The sequence below is a fragment of the Taudactylus pleione genome, unplaced genomic scaffold (assembly GCF_031769625.1).
Source record: "Taudactylus pleione unplaced genomic scaffold, aTauple2 ptg000352l, whole genome shotgun sequence".
In the NCBI taxonomy this organism is placed as follows: Eukaryota; Metazoa; Chordata; class Amphibia; order Anura; family Myobatrachidae; genus Taudactylus; species Taudactylus pleione.
In genome coordinates this window covers 14777800-14798799 of record NW_028284753.1, presented here as the reverse complement: position 1 = coordinate 14798799, position 21000 = coordinate 14777800, and the positions used below count along the sequence as shown (strand labels likewise).

General features: G+C 41.4%; 1 protein-coding gene across 1 annotated transcript in view; it reads right to left on the bottom strand.

Annotated features, from left to right (window-relative positions):
- Window positions 1-2869: 2869 nt before the first annotated feature.
- The window catches only part of LOC148508676 (gamma-aminobutyric acid receptor subunit alpha-3-like), a 496671-nt gene continuing 478540 nt past the window's right edge, over window positions 2870-21000 (bottom strand). Inside the window, exons 9-10 of the mRNA XM_088444226.1 lie at window positions 6761-6972; window positions 2870-4897 (exon numbers count right to left, since the gene is read on the bottom strand). Coding sequence (XP_088300352.1) covers window positions 4586-4897; window positions 6761-6972 — 524 coding nt within the window. The 3' untranslated portion in view covers window positions 2870-4585. The remainder of the gene's footprint in view (window positions 4898-6760; window positions 6973-21000) is intronic.

Below are 21000 nucleotides of genomic sequence, written 5' to 3'. Positions count from 1 at the left end.
TCCAGGTCTGATCACAGCATCACAAGTGAAATAATTAGCTCCACCTGTGGATCTTTTGAAATGTGTCAGTGAGTAATGAATACACCTGTGCACCTGCTGGGTGACCTGCAAAACGTGAACTGTGTGGGGTCTTGAGGACCGAGTTTGAGAACCACTGATGTAGACAATAGTGGAAATAGGACTGTTTCAATGTCTCTGTTTTATGGTTTTTGTGGTTTTCAGCAAAGTTATTGGTGTTTATTACTCAGTTATAGATAAGAGCAAATATGAAGTAAACACGATGTCAAAATTAACCTAGGTCAGGAACCAGATTAGTAGCAATACCAAATCAACAGGTAAAGGCAAAGTCAACGGAGGTCCGTAACGAGAAGAGCAGCAAGAATACAATGTTAAGGCAAGGTCAAATAAAGCATAGGTTGGAGAAGTTCGATCTAAGTCCAACGTTCGTAAAAGTCAGCATACAAGATAACAGGAGAGATAAACACCACAGTAATAGCAACTGAACCTATAATGTGCAGATAAACACCACAGTAATAGCAACTGAACCTATAATGTGCAGATAAACACCACAGTAATAGCAACTGAACCTATAATGTGCAGATAAACACCACTGTAATAGCAACTGAACCTATAATGTGCAATACATACTTAGGAAAGCAAGCATATATATGAAGTGTGCTAGTGACGCATCACCCTTTGAGGAGCATAAATGATGGCTGAATGGGTGTGTGCACATCTAAGAATCTGTCTGACAGGTAAGATCCTAGCACAGAACCTGTGTGACATCATACCATACAAAATATATCAAATTTGCAGCACATAGGAAAAGGTTTTCAAAATACCAGCTATTGTCATATATTACACTTTTTTAAAACTTCCATTCAGATTTTTTTATGGTATAACTATGGAATAACAAATCACACTTAAACCACACCTTCTTAATAATCCATACACATTACAAATCTGCAGTTGTCTTATCAATATCAGTTACTTATCAAATATAAATCTTTTGTATTGTCCATGCAATATTTTGTGTCACACTAGCTATTTTCAACAGTAGTTCTTATGTAGACCCCCACTGCAGTCATTTATCCTACCAGAAGTGCACGTGTCACATACGCAGTGCAGTGATGGTTTCCACGTCTGTGCTACACGCGTTTGCTACGGAGGAAAGCAGCGGGACAGTATGTCTGATGTTCTATCAAAATATCAGCAGAAGTTATCTGGATATTTCAACAACTGACTAATCATGATGATAGATATACACCCAAAAAAAATAGAACACCAACAGTAAGTAAATGGTCTAACAATGCAGTGAACAAAGTGCAGAAGCGACAATTTTCTGTAGCGGAAATAGAGTTTCAAAACTTTGTACAAGTGAAATTTGATTGTCATGCATGGTGCCGATAATGGGCCAAAAGTAATAGAGGCATTCAGACATTTATATAGCAATGTACTCAGGACCAAGATTCTGTATAGGTCTTCTGCTGGTAATGTCTATGCTTGTGCCTCTAGAAATAGTAGGATAATAAAATAAAATCATTTGCCAATTATTAATATATAATGTGATTACATATCCATTCTGTAAATTTTTGTTGAGTTTTAAAAGTGTCATTGCATTTCTGGACACTGCAGTGTTTCCTGGTACATTGTATATAGTACCTCACACATTTCTCTGGTATGGGGAAATGGTACAAATATGAGGAGTCTATTTATTAAGCAGTGTTAGGAGACAGAGTGAAAAGTGATAAGGTACCAGCCAATCAGCTCCCAACTGTCATCTCCCAGGCTGTATTTGAAAAATGACAGTTGGGATCTGATTGGCTGGCACCTTATCACTTTTCACTCTGTCTCTTAACACTGCTTAGTAAATAGACCCCTGAGTCACATGCACCCTGGCGAGCCTAGAGGGGCTATTGGCACGATTTGAGTCACAGTGTATGAGGACACATGAACCCTGGCGAGCCTAGAGGGGCTATTGGCATGATTTGAGTCACAGTGTATGAGGACACATGAATCCTGGCGAGCCTAGAGGGGCTATTGGCATGATTTGAGTCACAGTGTATGAGGACACATGAACCCTGGCGAGCCTAGAGGGGCTATTGGCACGATTTGAGTCACAGTGTATGAGGACACATGAACCCTGGCGAGCCTAGAGGGGCTATTGGCATGATTTGAGTCACAGTGTATGAGGACACATGAACCCTGGCGAGCCTAGAGGGGCTATTGGCATGATTTGAGTCACAGTGTATGAGGACACATGAATCCTGGCGAGCCTAGAGGGGCTATTGGCATGATTTGAGTCACAGTGTATGAGGACACATGAACCCTGGCGAGCCTAGAGGGGCTATTGGCATGATTTGAGTCACAGTGTATGAGGACACATGAACCCTGGCGAGCCTAGAGGGGCTATTGGCACGATTTGAGTCACAGTGTATGAGGACACATGAATCCTGGTGAGCCTAGAGGGGCTATTGGCACGATTTGAGTCACAGTGTATGAGGACACATGAACCCTGGCGAGCCTAGAGGGGCTATTGGCACGATTTAAGTCACAGTGTATGAGGACACATGAACCCTGGTGAGCCTAGAGGGGCTATTGGCATGATTTGAGTCACAGTGTATGAGGACACATGAACCCTGGCGAGCCTAGAGGGGCTATTGGCACGATTTGAGTCACAGTGTATGAGGACACATGAACCCTGGTGAGCCTAGAAGGGCTTTTGGCACAATTTGAGTCACAGTGTATGAGGACACATCTTTATGCAAATTTTTTTAAAATATGTATTTTTTTTCTAAACCATCAGTTTAAAAATAACTGATAATTAGTTTTTCAATTTCATTATAATGAGAAAAACATTTTACCGTGTTATTATGTTTAATATATGGAAAATAAACATTTTGAGTTGTCTGGAAACAATTAACACACAACAAACACATGCAAAAAGTCAGATATTAAAAAAAACTTGTTTGGATTTCATTGGTTTATTACAAAGCACAGTGATTGGTTCATTCTCAAATATTAGCCGACCATCTACACTGAATAACTTGGTTAGCTGCATGTAATAAATCATTCTCCATTGTTTAACAAACTCAAACATTGTATTTTTATGTCTCTGTTTGATGGGATGAACAAATTGACAACTTTAGCTGACTTTTGGATTATAGCTGTAACAAATATATATGTGTTCCAAGTAGAATACATTAAATTACATAATTCTATATAGATCTTTATGGACCAGGGAAATGTAAGAGTAAATATAAGGAACATTATGGATAACATGCAGGAGGGGCTTTTCATTGTACAGTATACTGTACTGTATCTGAGTGCAGTAAAAAGTCTTCCAGTTGCTGGTTTGGGGTCTTACATCACCTCTGTAATGTAACTGGGTGCTAGTACAGAAGTCTCCATGCTAAGATGCTAAAGGCAGCACCACTTTGCATAACTGGCAATAGCGCAGCTAATCTGATACAAGTTTTTTCTGCGTTTAATGAAATACCTCTGTTGTGTCTGAGACAACAAATTAGTGTAATATTATCTTGATGTAAGACACACTGGAGGCATGAAAACAAGATAATTATTATTTAGTCACTTATTTAGATTTAGCTTTTCCAAGAGACCAAAACTGTTGCCACACAGACAGTGTAGAACCCATGCACAGCGGATTTAGCAGCTGGAATCTGACTGCGTGATTGTTTGATAACAGGGATAAAAATCAATGTGTGTTGAGAACCAGTTTATGTCTTCCAGCTCTAGGCCATATAAACCAATATATTACTCAGTTTTAAAAAGCTTTGCATAAAAATTATTTGTACAGCATAATGTCTTTGAACCTGGATCTTGTGGGATTTCAATGATTTCACAAAGCACCGAGACGGGAAGCCTTATTTCAAAGAGCAAAGTACAGATCCTCATTATCATAAAATAATATTGAGTGAAAGAAATATGACAATGAAAGAAGCAGGTGCCGCTGAGAATTGAATGCAAATATTTATATATAGTGGACTTTTTAAACTCGGCCCATGTAATAGAATCCGAGTTTACTGCTAAACTCGCACATTTTCTAAACTCTCACCCTATTATATATGGCCCATGTTATTCAAGGAAACAATAAACACAAATCAGAGAAAGTTTTGTATTTGTGGATTTTAAACAGTGATTTGGATGTGCAGGTGTAATTAATTCAAGTGTATGCTTGCAGCATTAGAACATATGCTTATAAATTAGGTATGGTGGCTCTAAAGTCTTCAAAATGAGATATACTGTAGCACATACTGTACTGTAGAAAGTACAATTACAGAAAGAGGATTGGTTATCTTTGTAGGTGTATCGCCGGAGTTTGTTTGTACTTAAACCATAGGCCAAACAGAGGAATGTCAAATATACTGGCAAACATTGTGGGTTACAGTAAAAAGTCGCCAAAAATAAATAAGCAAATTATCATCACAGGGATAGGTATCACAGTGAGCAAAAAGAGAGATAAAAGATGTCTCAAACCAATACATCAGCCAGCCACCAGCAGGTGATACTTGGTGAGGAAACAGGTAGGATGTCCCACACAAGTAGGGAGCGGGCTAATTATTAGTTATTTCGGTATCATTCCCTTGATTGTTGATTCTCGGTTGACATACGTTGCCCAGTACACTAGATTAAAGATGGCAAACATGACAGGGAAGACAATGCGTGAAATCTTGTCAATGCGACTAACGCTGTTATAGGTCTTTTTCCCATCTAGAGCTTTTAGCTCATGGTGTGGTGGTGACAGAGGAGGTGGGGGAAGAGATGCGTTCTTTGCAATTGTTGCCAGGGCCGGCTCCTTTATGTTCAGAGTGTAAGTAGTCCCCACAATGTTATATGTTGTGTTGGATTTCTTGGCCAGAATTATGGGTTCCTTTATCTAGTAAAATAATAAAAAGAGATATGCAATAGTTAGTTTTATGAATCACCTTTACATTTACTTTAATACAAAGTTAAAGCATTTTGTCCCTTGTCTATTACAGAGGTTCCACTCTAACCAACCTAACTTTTGTGGTCTCAATTGAAGTTTTGCCACATAGGTTTCACAGGTTTGTTCTTGTTGCTGCTATTTTTCTTTTGGTTTCACAACCTGAGAAATCTACCCTCTCTTCTCACATTTTTTTCTTCAGTCTTCACTCTAACACCAACTTGGCACAAATTAATTCACGTGCCTTTCGCTGTTTTAATGAGAACTGGATGCCCCGGGGATGACAGCGCTCAGGATCCCGACGGTCAAAATCCTGATGCCGGTATGCCGACAGGGGTAGGATACCTACACCTGTCGGTCAGTATCCTATCCCTCCTCCTCTTCCTACCCCAAACCCTCCATCCCCGGTGCCTAAACCTAACCTCCCCCCTAGTGCCTAAACCTAACTACCCCCCTCCCTGCACCCTAAACCTAACCCTCCCCCCTAGTGCCTAATCCTCCACTTAACCCCGCTACTTACCTTCGGGCTACCAGAGGTCGGGATGGCGGCACCAGGATTCTGAAAGGTGTCAGGATTCTGGCGCCAGTATTCTAAACGCCGGCATCTCATGTGCCAGGATATTGACCACATCCCATTTGCTTTAGCTACAGCTAACACCCATTAAGTGGAATTACTGGGTTGAAATTCACTAAAGTGTGGTTTAATGAAACCGCTGGATTCTCTTTAATATTTTGGTGCTTTTACTTAATGTAAAAGTGATGAAAATCGATGGTTTTCAGACTGCCTCATTAGACATCGCCATCCTCATTTGTTTTTAAAAAAATACAAGGTGTTAAACTCATGAAGCTGCAGTTTAAGAAATTAAATTAATACTAACCATAAAACCCCTCTTTCTGTAACTGCCAGTGCTACTCAGCATCAGTTCCGTTATCTGGGGAAAGTGCACACCTAGAGATGCCTGGCCTAATGCTATGTAGCACTGGGCCTCATCTGGCATCACTGGCTGGTGGGTACCAGGCTAACAGTAAAATTGTTTACATGTTCACTCTATAATAAATCAATTATACCCAGAACTAAGAGTTTAAGCTACAGATGTGTCCTCATATATCTAGCCTGAATACGCCATGGGATGCAAGATGGCGTGCGACTCTGTTAGCGATGAGTCTTTTTTGGGTCTCTTTTAGCCATAAATGTGTCTTAGTAACAATACGATGTACAAGTACACACCAGTAGACTGTGCTTATTAATTTGATATGAACACCAGTATATCTGTGCACGACTGAGTCTGTAAATGAAGCTCAATGGAACTTGCTGTGAAAAAATCTGCGTCCACTGCATAGTGGCACTTTGTATACAGATTCAGAGACTCAGTAGCACACAGATATAAATATCAAATTCATCAGCACAGTCTTTTGGTGCATCCTAGTCGCATTGCATTTTGCAAGACGCAAAAGAGACGCCCTGCACTAGCAGAGTTGCATGGGACAAGGTGCCCCAATGGGGGTTGTTTGGCATGACTGCAGCAAAAATATATGAGGACACATCTATAGTAACTGATTATTTAGTCCCTCTGTCTTTCCCTCCAAACCCTTCTTCCCCACAAAGCCCCAGGGGTTGATCCTCACTTGTTTATGCTATTTTTTGCTGTGAATGTGATAAAATGGATAGCATTTGGAAATAAAGTTTAGTATCTATTATTTATCCTATAGTTGCTGCAATATGCTAATATTTTGTTTAAATAACGATAAGATAAAATACTGCCTATTGATGTACTGAATTCTGTTCCTCAGCCCATAGTATTTATGCTCCCTCACCTTGAAGGCCTGCCCCTCCTGGGCTCTCTTGCCATCCCAGGCCCAGCCTCTCTTTGTGAAGTAATTGACTGTAGCAAATTCGATGAGTGCAGAGAAGACAAAAGCGTAGCACACGGCCATAAACCAGTCCATTGCCGTGGCATAGGCAACCTTAGGCAGAGAATTCCGTGCACTGATACTCAGTGTTGTCATTGTCAAAACGGTGGTGACTCCTGGGCAATAGAGGAAAAGCTCTTACATGAACTTTTAATGATTACTGTGACATAATAACAATCAGGAAGAAAACAGTAGATAAGGCAAAAAAAAAGAAGTAGTAGAGGTAAAAAACATTACTTTGAAGGTGTCCCTCATTGCACGGGAGAGGGACTAAAATGGACCAAAGCAAAACTCCCAGCACTATAGACCATTCCTCTACTTACTCAAAATTACTCTTTCTAATGACTACTATACTATGGGTCAATAGTTAGGATATTCTTCATTCATTTCTTATTTGTTTAGTGGAAATATGTCTGACTAACACCTAATACCAGCTGGTGTCTGATCAAATTCATACTCATGCTTGCATGTGCGTACTAATACTGATCCATTAAGTTACTAACTCCATATATGTGCTTCATTGTATCCGTCAATAGCAGCCAATTTTATTGTGAATTCATGTTGTGTATTTTGATTGATGGTTATGTGCAATATTCACTTCTATAACGACATATTAATTCATTTGTATCACGGTATTTTCCACTTGCTATCCATGTGCAAATGTACTTTTAAATTTACCTTTTCAAGTAAAATTACGTTTTAAATAAGTAGCCGCATCCGAACGCTCTAATTTATTTTATTCTATGGTTGTTAGTTTATTGTGGAGTTTCCAGATCCACATTGTAGGGCAGCCTGGTTAAGGCTATTTTATTGATTAAATATTCATTTATACGGCTGTTCAGACTCATTAGCGCCCACGGTTCTATTTATCCTTTTCTTACTTAGAAACCCCCCCTGACGGACAAATCTCAGCGAAGTGGGGGCGGGGCCAAAACAACTAGCCCCTCCCCCATATTACCAGTGAATCGCAGCAGTACGACGTGAGGGGGTGGGGCCTAATGTGAGGTGCCCGTCCCCATTTTCAACTTGCAGCTGCAGCATAAGTATGTGTACTTGTTTATTGTGTTAAATATTTGTATGATACTGTATGTATTATTGTGTGCATACTGTGAATGTTAGTATGTATATACGTGTATATATGTGTTCATTTGTATATATGTGTTAGTGTGTGTGTGTATACGGTGTATGTACAGTATGGTTATGTGTGTACACTGTATATGTGTGTTAGTATGTATGTAATATATATAATATATTGCTACAAATATGTGTGTGTGTGCATGTTTAACATGAGACACTAACCCCCAAGGGTTAGTGTCTGAACCTAACCTCCCCCTCCCCGCACTCTAAACCTAACCCTCCTCCCAACCCTGCTACTACTATTGGCATCCCGGCGATCGGGATGCAGGCGCCGGGATTCTGACTGGCGTCGGTAATGTAAGTGTCGGCATCCCGACTGCTGGGATACCGAAAGCATCCCATATTAGAACCCCCCAGAAAATCCATAGGGTTGGTGTGAGCCTGCCGAGGCTCCGTGTGGCTTGGTGGGGGCCCCCACGACTTAGTTGCCCCAGGGCCCCCACAAGCCTTAATCCGGCCCTGGATGTACCAGTGTGAGTAGTTAAGGTGAGAGGAGGAAGAAAAGCTCTAGTAAAGTGTTGTGTCTTCAGAGAGATTTACAGCTGAGGAAGTTTGATCCCATAGGGAAGGGTAATCCATAGGTAGATAGTGGCACAGATGAAGAATAATAGAATGAGAGGGGGTCTAACATGACATGAGAGAGAGTATAGTAGCATGTTGCTTGTGAGTGATGAAATGTTGTTGTTAAGGGCTTTTTATGTGAGGGCCAGTAATTTGTTAGATTCTGAGGGATATGAGGAACCAGTGTAGGGATTTTTATAGTAGAACAATATTGAATGTCATGAAGGAAAGACCAATACCATGGCAATACTGAAGTATGGACAGATGAGTGAGGGGAATGCCAGATAGGAGCAGTTTGCAGCAGTCAAGGTGGGAGATTATGAGGGAATTTATAATATTTTTGTTGCATTTTGGGTAAGAAAAGGACATATTTTAGCAAAATTTAGTTTACAAGCAAAACTTCAGAGATGGAAGCTACAAAACTGAGAGAATGGACATGAGGAGTAGAGATGTTGGAATCAAAGGTGACAAAACAATGGGTTTAGGAGATTAACTAAAATGTGGGTTTGCTGATGGTGAGAGAGACCTGAGGAGAGGTGGTGACTCTGGGAGGGAGAGGATAAATTCTATTTGAGACATATTGAGCCATATTCTGATGGAATTGCATCTTTGTGACCTGGTCAGAGTTGGTAAATTACGCAAGTCTGTAGCTGCGGCTCCCTCCAACAGACATACCTAGGACCGATGTGACTGGAGCATAAAACTGGAGACATGGTTTCACGGTGACTTCTAAAATGTGCAGTACACAATGCTAACGCATTACAGATGACGGTGGGAAATAGGAGATAATACGTATTCCAGTGGATTGGTGTATCATGCTTAGCAAAGCAGGCACATATATAATTTTATTTCTAATGAAAACACTTAAAAATATATGTGCAGGTTTCCCCATCCCTAATTGAGTATGAAGCATTTTTTATACTATATGTGTAAAACGAATGTGCACTGAACTGTAAAGTGACTCTTAAAACACAGTTGCAGCAGTTTCAGTTCATTTGCATAAATGGATGTGTTTCTAATGTTTATGACCAATCAGAAGAAGTCACCATCATCAGTGTTACGCTGACATCAGGGTGAAAGTACCCGAAGCTCAGACTCATGCATAGAGATGTGTCCTCATACACCTAGGGGTAAATTTACTGAGAATTGAGATAGGTCGAAATGACCATCTCTGGTGATTTAAGGGTTGATTTTCATCTTGCAAATTTACGAAATTTGGGTGAGATAGAGAGAGATTTCTCTCTTCTCACTCGTAAAACTCGGGGGGGGGGGGGGGTTAGCTAACTCAAATCAACTCACCATCTGGCAAATCGGAAATACTTTTCACCTAAAATATACATCTCTCAAATTTACCAAGAACAAGAATCGGGATGACAAACTCGGGTGAGATGACAGCAAACTCTCTTCCCAAATCACTTTTCTAACTCACCACCTCCTGAGCTGGCAGTTAGCATGAAACATACACAAATCATTGTGATTTGTGTATGTTTGTGCCTTTAACTAGTTAAAAACGGGTTAAATTAATTTAAAAAAAATTACGTGAGGTCCCCCCCCAAAAGCCTAACCAGCCCGGACTTGTCAGCCTGTCCTGGTACCTAAAATTACGGGGAACAAAACGAGTAGGGTTCCACCGTAATTTAGGTACCAGCACCAGGCTGCAGGGCCAGTCCTGGTTTTAATGATAGGGGAAAAAATTGCGTATGGGTCCCCCTATAATTAAAACCAGCACCGGACCCAAAATGACGGGGGTGTAATGCCACAGCCTGGAGACCCTATTACCGTGTCTCCAGGGCCAAAGCATACTCACCCCAAGTCGCTCAGGCCAAGTCGGGGATCTCAGGGGAGGCGGGGACCCCCAAAAAAGGTCACCCCTCCCGAAACCCCAAGTTGGTCTGAAGCCTGGGGCTCTCAAAGAAACCTATTGTATTTTACAGTGGAACTTCAGGTGCCAGCATGCCTGCCCTTTGGCACTTGTGGAACTATAAGTGCCAGCAGGCGTCCGGCACCCGTGCTCCCATTATAAAACAAATAATTAAATAAAGACATAACACACACCCCCCGGGATCCTACAGAGACCAGCGCGAGGATCAGTTAAGTATAGAATCTTTTTTTCAGGTACTCCCATTGGAATTTTCGGGGATAAAGGGACAGAAACATCTGGTAGAAGGTAAGTATGTGTGATTGAGGTATGTATGTAATAAACTGTTATTAAATACGGTGTGTGTGTCATGTCTTTATTTAACTATTTATTTTACAGTGGGGGTACGGGTGCTGGCCGCCGGCAGGCACTTGTAGTTCCACAAGTGCCAAAGGGCAAGCATGCTGGCACCTGTAGTTCTACTGTAAAATACAATCGTTTTCTTTGATTTTACACAATATTACCCCCGTACTCACAGCCCAGGGGTGCGGGGAAGAGCCCCGGGCTTCAGACCAAGCCTGTGGTTTTGGGAGGGGGGACCCCTTTTTTAGGGGGTTCCCACATCCCTGAGATTCCTGGCTTGGCCTGAGCGGCTTGGGGTGATAATGCTTTGGCACTAGAGATCCGGTAATACGGTTACCGGGCTGTGACATTACACCCCGACTGTTTTGGGTCCGGTGCTGGTTTTAAATATATGGGGACCTCTAGACAATTTTTTTTCCCTATATTTAAAACCAGGACTGGCCCTGCAGCCTGGTGCTGGTTCTTAAATTACGGTGGAACCCTACTCATTTTGTTCCTCATAATTTTAGGAACCAGGACTGGCTGGCAAGTCCGGGGCTGGTTATGCTTTTGGGGCGGGCCCTACGGCATTATCTCACTGATATGTGCAAGCTGCTTGCTACGTAAAGTTGTGCAGAGAGAAATTACTGCAATCTCACTCGAGCTTGCTTTAAAATCACCCGAAAAACTCGACCTACATCACCATCGGCAAACTCGTTTAGCCTCAAATCGCCTGTTGGTAAATTTGAGAGATAAAAAGTGATTAAATCATCCGAGTTTTGGCGACTTCCAGCGAGATTAATCTCTTTGAAAATTGGGACCATCTCGAATCTTAGTAAATTTATCCCCTAGCCTCAATATGCCATCCAGCGCAAGATGCCTTATTTTAAATTTGCGTTTTATTCACACCACAGATGCGGTGTAACAACGCTCAATCTGTATGAAAGACGCCGTGCTGCAAATTTAACCACACAGAAGTGAAAGATGTTTGGTGCAAGCATGGGATCTGAAGAGCTGAGAAGAGCTGTTTGGCGCGACTGCGGCCATATTTTATGAGGAGACATCTGTACATATACATATATATTTTCTAAATTTCTCCCTTAGCGTACTTCACCCATGTGCACACTCACTGCCTGCATATTCACACCCTCTGCCTACATTTGCACACCCATTCCATGATCCCGACCCCTTAATCATACATTTGCAGGCTATGCGTACACATGAAATAAATGCAGATTGCAAACATTCGCTGGTGAACATAACATCTTACTCTGAATAATGCCTATTGAGCTTCAGTTAGCATTTGGATATGCATGTGGAAATAGCAGAGAGACAATAACATGAAAGGTAGAAAAGGGGAGAGGTCAGGGGAGGAGAATTAGATTTGGATGACAGTATAGAGGTGGCAATTGGCGTCAAAATTAGCAAATACAGTAAGTTCATCTAGAGAAGAGGTGCACAATCAGAAAAGCAGAGAACTTCCTTGGATCTCTTAGGTGGCATGGAGGGGAGGATGTGCCAGAGTTAGATACATTGAAGGAGTGAGTGAATAGGTAGAAAATGAACCAGAAAAAATGTTTCACAAATCCCAAATTATTGACTAAAAGTCAGATTCCAGTCCCTATAGTTTTCTCCTCCAGCAATTCCCTTATGGGTTTTGTTTTTCAAATTTTTTTTTAATAAGCTTAACATCTATATTTTGGCTATAGGGCGAGATATATCAAACTTTCTATAGAGGACAAGTATAGTGTTGCAATAGCAACTAATCATATTCTACCTATAATTTTATAGGATGTACTAGATGTAAATGATAGTTACAATATGTTTGGTTGCTGTGGGCAACGTCTCCACTTGTCCTCATTAGAAGACTTGATACTGTACATGTTCCCCATAGAGAGCTGACAGTACTCATAGTACCCTCCAAAGACCTCACCATAACCCATGTTGACTTGCATTGAATATAAACAAAAGGATGCTACTTATTTATGTTTTATTTGTTTATATTTATATAGGGCGGGATGTATCATACATTGCATATTTCATGCGATACATCCTGTCAACTTTTTGCATGTATAGCTGCGTTTATTAACGCTGTAGGCATGTACAATCGTTTTAACCCGCAAAGGACAGCTCTTCTGACATATGTATTGTAAGGACTTCTGGGTTATGACCAGCACTTTTCCAAGCCGCAGGGGACACTGGGAGGGATCCTATCGGATCCCTTTCAGGGATTTATACAAAAAGAAGCTCATAAGCTTCTATAGTCAGCACCATCTGTAGGTGTATTGCCTATCAGGTAAAAGCCCTGGAAAGCTTAGCTTTCTGCAACCTGATACATATATGAAATGCAGTCAAACCTCCAAAAACATAACTTAATGTCGTCATACTCCACAGTCAGGGGCAGAAGTATGGGAGACAATGGAGGCGCCTGCTGCCGGGCGCCAGCACTGAAGGGGCACCTCCTCCATCAACCACAATATATTCACCCCACTTATGGCTGTAAATATGGGGGATAGGGTGGCACTAAATGATAACTTGCCTCCGGGAGTCTGGGATGAACTTACGCCACTGTCCACAGTGATTTACAATTAGGAACAAACACAGTAATGAAACAAGACTGGGTATTATCCAAAAGACAAAGAGGAAAGAGGGCCAGTAAATATTAACATACTGACTAATGCAGCTGAGGAGTGAACAAAGAGAGATATAAAAAAAAGATATATTTTGATATTGTTATGTTCACTATACAATGCAGTGTTTCTCGAACCTGGTCCTCATGGAACTCTAAAGCTGGCCACACACATAGCGATTTTTTACCTGATTTGGCCGATTTCGACGACTCCTGAGGACAAATCGTGTAAAGTATGCCCAAATCATGAGTTTCTAATCACGATGCCGAAGCGCGTCCCCGCTTGTCTAACTCGCATCTTCAAATCTGCCGTGCTGTAGGGCAGGTTTGCCAATCTGGGACACAATGCACTGGATGCACGATAGATCTTGAGTCAAATTGGACATTTTTACTCCAAATCGTGACCACGACTGCCGGGGAGCTGTCTGGGGAGAGTTCAGGGGAAATTGTACACATCGTGGGATTGAGAACACATCGCTATGTGTGTGGGCACCATAACAGTGCATGTTTTCCAGATCATCTAGGTGGAGCACAGGTGCGTTAACTAACACAGTAGATCTAAAGGTGGTACTCATTATTCCTGAAGATACCTTGAAAATACACATTGTTATGGTTCCATAGGGATGAGTTTGAGAAACACTGTGTCGAAGTTGAATAATTGAGTGAGACAAGTTCAGTTTAAAATTTAATCGCAGCGACGCCATCTTGCGAATGGCCACAAGACTCCATTTTGGAAATGAGATCACAAGACACCATTTTGTGTGGTCAGCTTTAATTCAAGTTATAACCCATTAACTAAGAACAGATGGCAATGTTTTTGTTAACACCAAGGGCAACGGGAAAAACCAGCTTTCTAAGTAGATAAGGAGAGACAATGGGTATTTTTACATACAAATTGGGAATCCCGGGATGCAGATAAAGTATAGTTGTGGCAATTGTAATATAATATCTACACAATTGCATTTGCCTGAATACTAGACAAGATGTCTCCTAATCCCATAGTTTGAGGTGATAATACATTTGCACTTCACACAAGTGTCTGTGAGAACAAAAGAGGTTTTGTTTTCCTTTGAACACAGCAGGTGGGGGCCTGCTGACAGAGGGCATGTCGAATTACAACCCTCAACCATCCACCCTGCTGGAGGTTCACTTCGTGTATGAGAGATTATGCACTTAAATCTCACCCATTAATAACTAGCGTCCTTATATCAAACCCCAAATACCCACACACTACATATTCGCACATAAGGTTCCATAAGCATCAAAATGTATGATTCAAGTTGGTTAAGTTAGTTTGAATGCTAAGAAATAGAGGTTTTTGATATCTAAGGTATTATATATGATAAGCAAGGTATGTTTGATCTCGTTCTGATGCCTACGCTTTTTACAGAATCCCGGTGTTATCGGTGAAGAGATCGCATCATGCAAACTCAAGTTATGGATCGCAGAACTTATAAGCAACAAAATGTTTTAGTTGATGGAATGTTACAGGAGGCGTTACCAGAAAGACCCCGGCTGTTAGAGGCAGGAAAAGTCTATTTGAAACAACCTGTTAAATGTGTCGTTACATATGCTCCTCCTCTGGGAACCAATGAGATCAGCAGGAAGATTCCCCTTTGTCCTGTTTTAGTCTGGGGGGGGGGGGAATAAATACATGTGTCCAAACACTGGTTTGGCAGTTCATGCTGAATTTTGGGTGAGCTGAGGATATCTAGTGAGAAGTCTATCTCTGGATCCAGAGGCGCAGCGTATGTATAAAAGTACTTGGTCTGTATTATTTCCTTTTACGCCTAAATTATGTATGTATAGATTGCGTGTAACTGACTGTACTTTTACCTGAATAATACTTGTGCGTTGGAACCACAAGATTCCACTCCTGTCTTTATTTGCGGTCATACTGCGTACGCAATTAGCGTTGTCTTAGAGGTTTTTAGGCAGGGTTTTGGCTTAGAGGTTCTAGGCAGGTGAATCTTAGAGGTTTATAGGAAGGAATATATTAAAAGGTTTATTTACAAATTTTACAGTGGGGGCTCGCATCGGTTTATCACACTATCTGATACACGATAACAATCGGTCAGTCCTCTCTCAGCAAAAGGGTGGAGGCGCCTTTTGAGAGACGCATTAGTCTCTCATTACCACAGTGTTGCTGAGAGCGTACTGCCGGTTATTGTGTAGAGGAAGCGCTGATCAGAATTCAGGGACAAGAGAGGAAAAAAAAAAAAGTTTTTTTTTTCTCTGTTGATAGAACCTTACGTTTAGAGGGGTGCCGCAGTATTGAGTATGTGGCTGAGATGCATTTTTGCGTACGCAGTTAAAAAGTCATTATACGCTTGTGTGGTAGTCGCATAATTGTGTATGCGGCCGGTCGCACAATAAGCATATACGCACTTCCGGTTTTGCTGCCACGTGTTTGAACAAAGCCATTAAGGTTTAAATTTTTTTTTCTATCTACCAATATCTGGGTTAAACGTTTATTTTCTGCGCAGAGAAAAAGTGTGTAACAGTGAGTATGTGTTGGACAGTTAAGGGTATCGTATGATCCTTAAAGGCTAGGTGCAAGGGTTAGCCTAGCCGCTCGGTAAGCAGCTTACCGTTCAGTACACAGAGCAGGTGTATGGTTTGCTATTTTTGTTAGGGACCGGCTCTCAGTGTGACTGCAATGTTCAATAATATTTGAGCATTATAGTTGAGCCGCACTAGGTGTGATTGTGAGCTGAGAGATAATAGGTGAATTGGCGCATCTAGAAATAACGTCCGTAGGTGAATTGGCGCATCTAGAAATAACGTCCGTAGGTGAGCTGACGCATCTAGAAATAACGTCCGTAGGTGAGTGAAAGTATCTTGATTGTCTTTCACCAGCTTAAATTTTTATTGAAAAGCGTAGGAGTTGTCTCAAAATGGGAGCCACGCAAACGGTAGAAATGTTAAGCAATGATGTGCTGCTAATGGAGGCTCCAATTGGGTCAGCCTGTCATATTATGCATACTAAGTACGGTACTTATGCAATAAGGTATTGTGATATATGGTTTAATATGACGAGAAAGAGTGTTAGACCGTTTCCCAGACTTGGTAGTTTTGATAAAAATGTGTTAGATAATGTCCAGGATCACATCAGTATGGTGAGATCCCGAGAGGAAAAGATTAAATATTTTGAATGTTTAAAAATATGGCAGCATGAAGGGGATGCTTGGCTTAAAAATGTGCAAACGACGCAAACTAGCGTTGCGAACGCATTGCCAGAAAATACATCCACGACGCTGAGATGCAATACGGGCGAGCCGCAAATTGGTGCGCGCGTGCGGCAAAGTAGCGTCGTGGAGAGTATTGCCAGCAGTTCACGCTCACCTCCCCCACCTTATGTGGATGGAGGTGCAAGTACGGTTACCAAAAATACCAATAAAAATTTAACAAGCAACTTGTACCCTCTCTTAAGCAACCATAAAGAAAGTGTTTATGATATGGATGATGAGCCTATTGTAATGTCTGCCATTTCCCATGCTGTGCAAATGATAGATGCTGCATCACCACAATCACGGGTGGTGCCGCCATCTCCATCGGTAACAGCAAGGGAAGTGTTAACACACTCTGCACCCATAGAGGAAGTTGTTAATACCGTACGTAGCAGCAGCAGATTAAACCCCCAGCCAGGTAATCAGGTCAGAGGTAGCAACGCTGCCGGTCTGCATCCCATTCGGACAATAACTGTTCCGAATGGAAATGCGGATGCAAACGGTGTAGTACCCACGAGGGAAGTAGTAATGCATTGTCCATGGACAAGGGCAGAACTAAATTCCATCATAAATGATTTCCCCAATCCCAAAAAGGAACTAGCCAAATGTCAGAGATTTTTGAGAAATTTGGGTAGTTCTCATGAGCCCACTAATAAAGATTGGCGTGTGGTGTTAAGGGCCTGCCTGCCACACAATACCGACGTGACAAAATTTATCACGGACTGTGTATTGGATGGCGACGTTCCCTTAACAGACCAAGTAAACCAAGGTAACATTTCCCGCATTGTGACTCAATTGGGTGTATATTTTCCAGTAGTAGTTAACTGGAACAAAATCTTCACAATTAAGCAAAAGGAGAATGAAACTGCAGAAGACTATTGCGACCGGGCTCTGCAGGCTATCACCCAGTACACTGGGATAGAAGATATTAAAGATAGCACTCACCACAGGGGAATGATAGTCACGGTACTCATGGATGGTCTGAAAGACGATTTAAAGATTCGGGTTCAGACCTCACAACCTGGCTGGAGGGGACTTACAATAGATAACCTCATAGAGTCTGCCATAGAACATGATAAAAACATCTCCAAAAAGAGAGAGACCCAGAGCGAAAAACTAATTGCTGTCAGTATACAAGCTCTGGAAGGAATGACAATAACATCACAGCCAACCGACACACCTGCACCCACACACACACCTGCACCTGAACAATTACATGTCCTCACCAATCCCACACCACAGCAAACACATCCTTACCCCACATATCATACACAACCACATGTCCCATACTCATATCCCCCACAATATCCTTACCCTCCCTATCCTTACCCATACCCACCACCTTTCCCTCTTGCTCAAATCCCACAACAATCTTTTCATCCACCCCGTTCAAAATTATGTTTTAACTGTCCCCAAGTGGGACACGTAAGTAAGTACTGCAAAGCGAAGAACACCACACAGGAACACGAGTTTCCCATGAGTTCATAGGTAACCCCAGTATCTTCTCCCAGGCCTTATATGACTGTTTATAATTTTTTCAACCTATCAATGGATCTGTTATAATGTAAAATGTGGATGATTTATTGTTGTATTTTGGGTCATATTTAAATGATATTAAACTGTTGTGCTTTATCTCCCACTCATAGGACACAAGGTTGCTAAGGATAAACGGCAGCCATGCCAGGCTGAGGTCGACTACTCGGAAAACTATCCAACCCAGCGGCACAGGCATTATTTAGAGCAGTAGCTATTAATAACAAGATTTAATTGCAAGAACCTGTATGCAGATACTATATCCCTAGAATTACTAAAAGTGATAGGGGGACTTATTTTACAGGTGACATTTTCAAGAGCATGCGTAAGATGATGGGTAACAACACTAAGGTTATCCCAGACTGTCTTTTCCTTTATTTGCCCCCCCTTTGAGATACTGTCCAAACAGGCAGCCTCATGTGAAAAATTGATAATGAGGTTACTGTGCAGGGTCTCACGAAGATGAATGAGAATCACCGAAATTGGAAGTGTTATTAACTAACATGTCTAATGCAACCTGTCATGATGTCAAATCTGGAAGAATTTGTTATGATCCAAATTTTTTTGTAGCTCAGGTTGTTTGACTGATCGATGGAAAGGTCCGTATCTGACGATACAGCATCCTCAAAGGGTGGCCAGGGAAGATACGTGGATCCATTCCGCTCACTATAGGGAGGTTAACCAACCGGTGGAGATACAAGGCAGAGACAAGGCCGATAACGTGGACCTGTCGATTGCGAGCTTGTGCCGGAAGGATTAAAAAGGTGACGGTGAGATATCTGAGCTAAAGAAATGTGTAGATCAGTGCTTCAAGCAATGGAGTGGTCTGCTGTGGTCATCCTAGTTCTTTTTTTTTTCCAGAGTTTTATTTTTTTAGTCATGATGATCTGTTTGGGGATGCTCGGTGTCTGTGATGGGGGACCAATAAAGGAGATGTGAGCTGATGGAGTGGAGTCAGGAGGAGGAGTGCTATACCAAATCAGGGGAGTGTCGGTCCAATTTCAGTACAGTAAATTGTTGTGAAAATGTGAATAATAATAATAAGGAAGAACTGTAATTCAATCCAGAGTTATGACGTAGTGTATAACTATTTAGCCTGAGTTTGAGTGGTCGTGCATGGATATAACGTTTATGTTGTTTTAAGTCATCTTAGGTAATGCAGTCCCAACCCCTTCCAAGGCTCTCCTTATAGGATAGGTGCATCCCCACATCTTTCCCATGATCCCTTAAGGATCCGCGGTGTGCGTATAAGGGCAGTTTTATGTCCCTCCCGGAGACGCATTATCTGAATGGTTCAAATGACCATACTGTGTCATACCATAATAACATTGAACGGTATATTCTCATGCATGGCTAAATTGATTCAAATAGCAGATTGTGATAGCATGTTGTTTGCTATCAAAGGGTGGACTGTCGAAGTTGAATAATTGAGTGAGACAAGTTCAGTTTAAAATTTAATCGCAGCGACACCATCTTGCGAATGGCCACAAGACTCCATTTTGGAAATGAGATCACAAGACACCATTTTGTGTGGTCAGCTTTAATTCAAGTTATAACCCATTAACTAAGAACAGATGGCAATGTTTTGTTAACACCAAGGGCAACGGGAAAAACCAGCTTTCTAAGTAGATAAGGAGAGACAATGGGTATTTTTACATACAAATTGGGAATCCTGGGATGCAGATAAAGTATAGTTGTGGCAATTGTAATATAATATCTACACAATTGCATTTGCCTGAATACTAGACAAGATGTCTCCTAATCCCATAGTTTGAGGTGATAATACATTTGCACTTCACACAAGTGTCTGTGAGAACAAAAGAGGTTTTGTTTTCCTTTGAACACAGCAGGTGGGGGCCTGCTGACAGAGGGCATGTCGAATTACAACCCTCAACCATCCACCCTGCTGGAGGTTCACTTCGTGTATGAGAGATTATGCACTTAAATCTCACCCATTAATAACTAGCGTCCTTATATCAAACCCCAAATACCCACACACTACATATTCGCACATAAGGTTCCATAAGCATCAAAATGTATGATTCAAGTTGGTTAAGTTAGTTTGAATGCTAAGAAATAGAGGTTTTTGATATCTAAGGTATTATATATGATAAGCAAGGTATGTTTGATCTCGTTCTGATGCCTACGCTTTTTACAGAATCCCGGTGTTATCGGTGGAGAGATCGCATCATGCAAACTCAAGTTATGGATCGCAGAACTTATAAGCAGCAAAATGTTTTAGTTGATGGAATGTTACAGGAGGCGTTACCAGAAAGACCCCGGCTGTTAGAGGCAGGAAAAGTCTATTTGAAACAACCTGTTAAATGTGCCGTTACATATGCTCCTCCTCTGGGAACCAATGAGATCAGCAGGAAGATTCCCCTTTGTCCTGTTTTAGTCTGGGGGGGGGGAATAAATACATGTGTCCAAACACTGGTTTGGCAGTTCATGCTGAATTTTGGGTGAGCTGAGGATATCTAGTGAGAAGTCTATCTCTGGATCCAGAGGCGCAGCGTATGTATAACCGTACTTGGTCTGTATTATTTCCTTTTACGCCTAAATTATGTATGTATAGATTGCGTGTAACTGACTGTACTTTTACCTGAATAATACTTGTGCGTTGGAACCACAAGATTCCACTCCTGTCTTTATTTGCGGTCATACTGCGTACGCAATTAGCGTTGTCTTAGAGGTTTTTAGGCAGGGTTTTGTCTTAGAGGTTCTAGGCAGGTGAATTTTAGAGGTTTATAGGAAGGAATATATTAAAAGGTTTATTTACAAATTTTACAACTGATATAATGGAACAGAATTGGTAGAAAAAGATGGGAAAAGAGACATAGATACAAAATGGAAT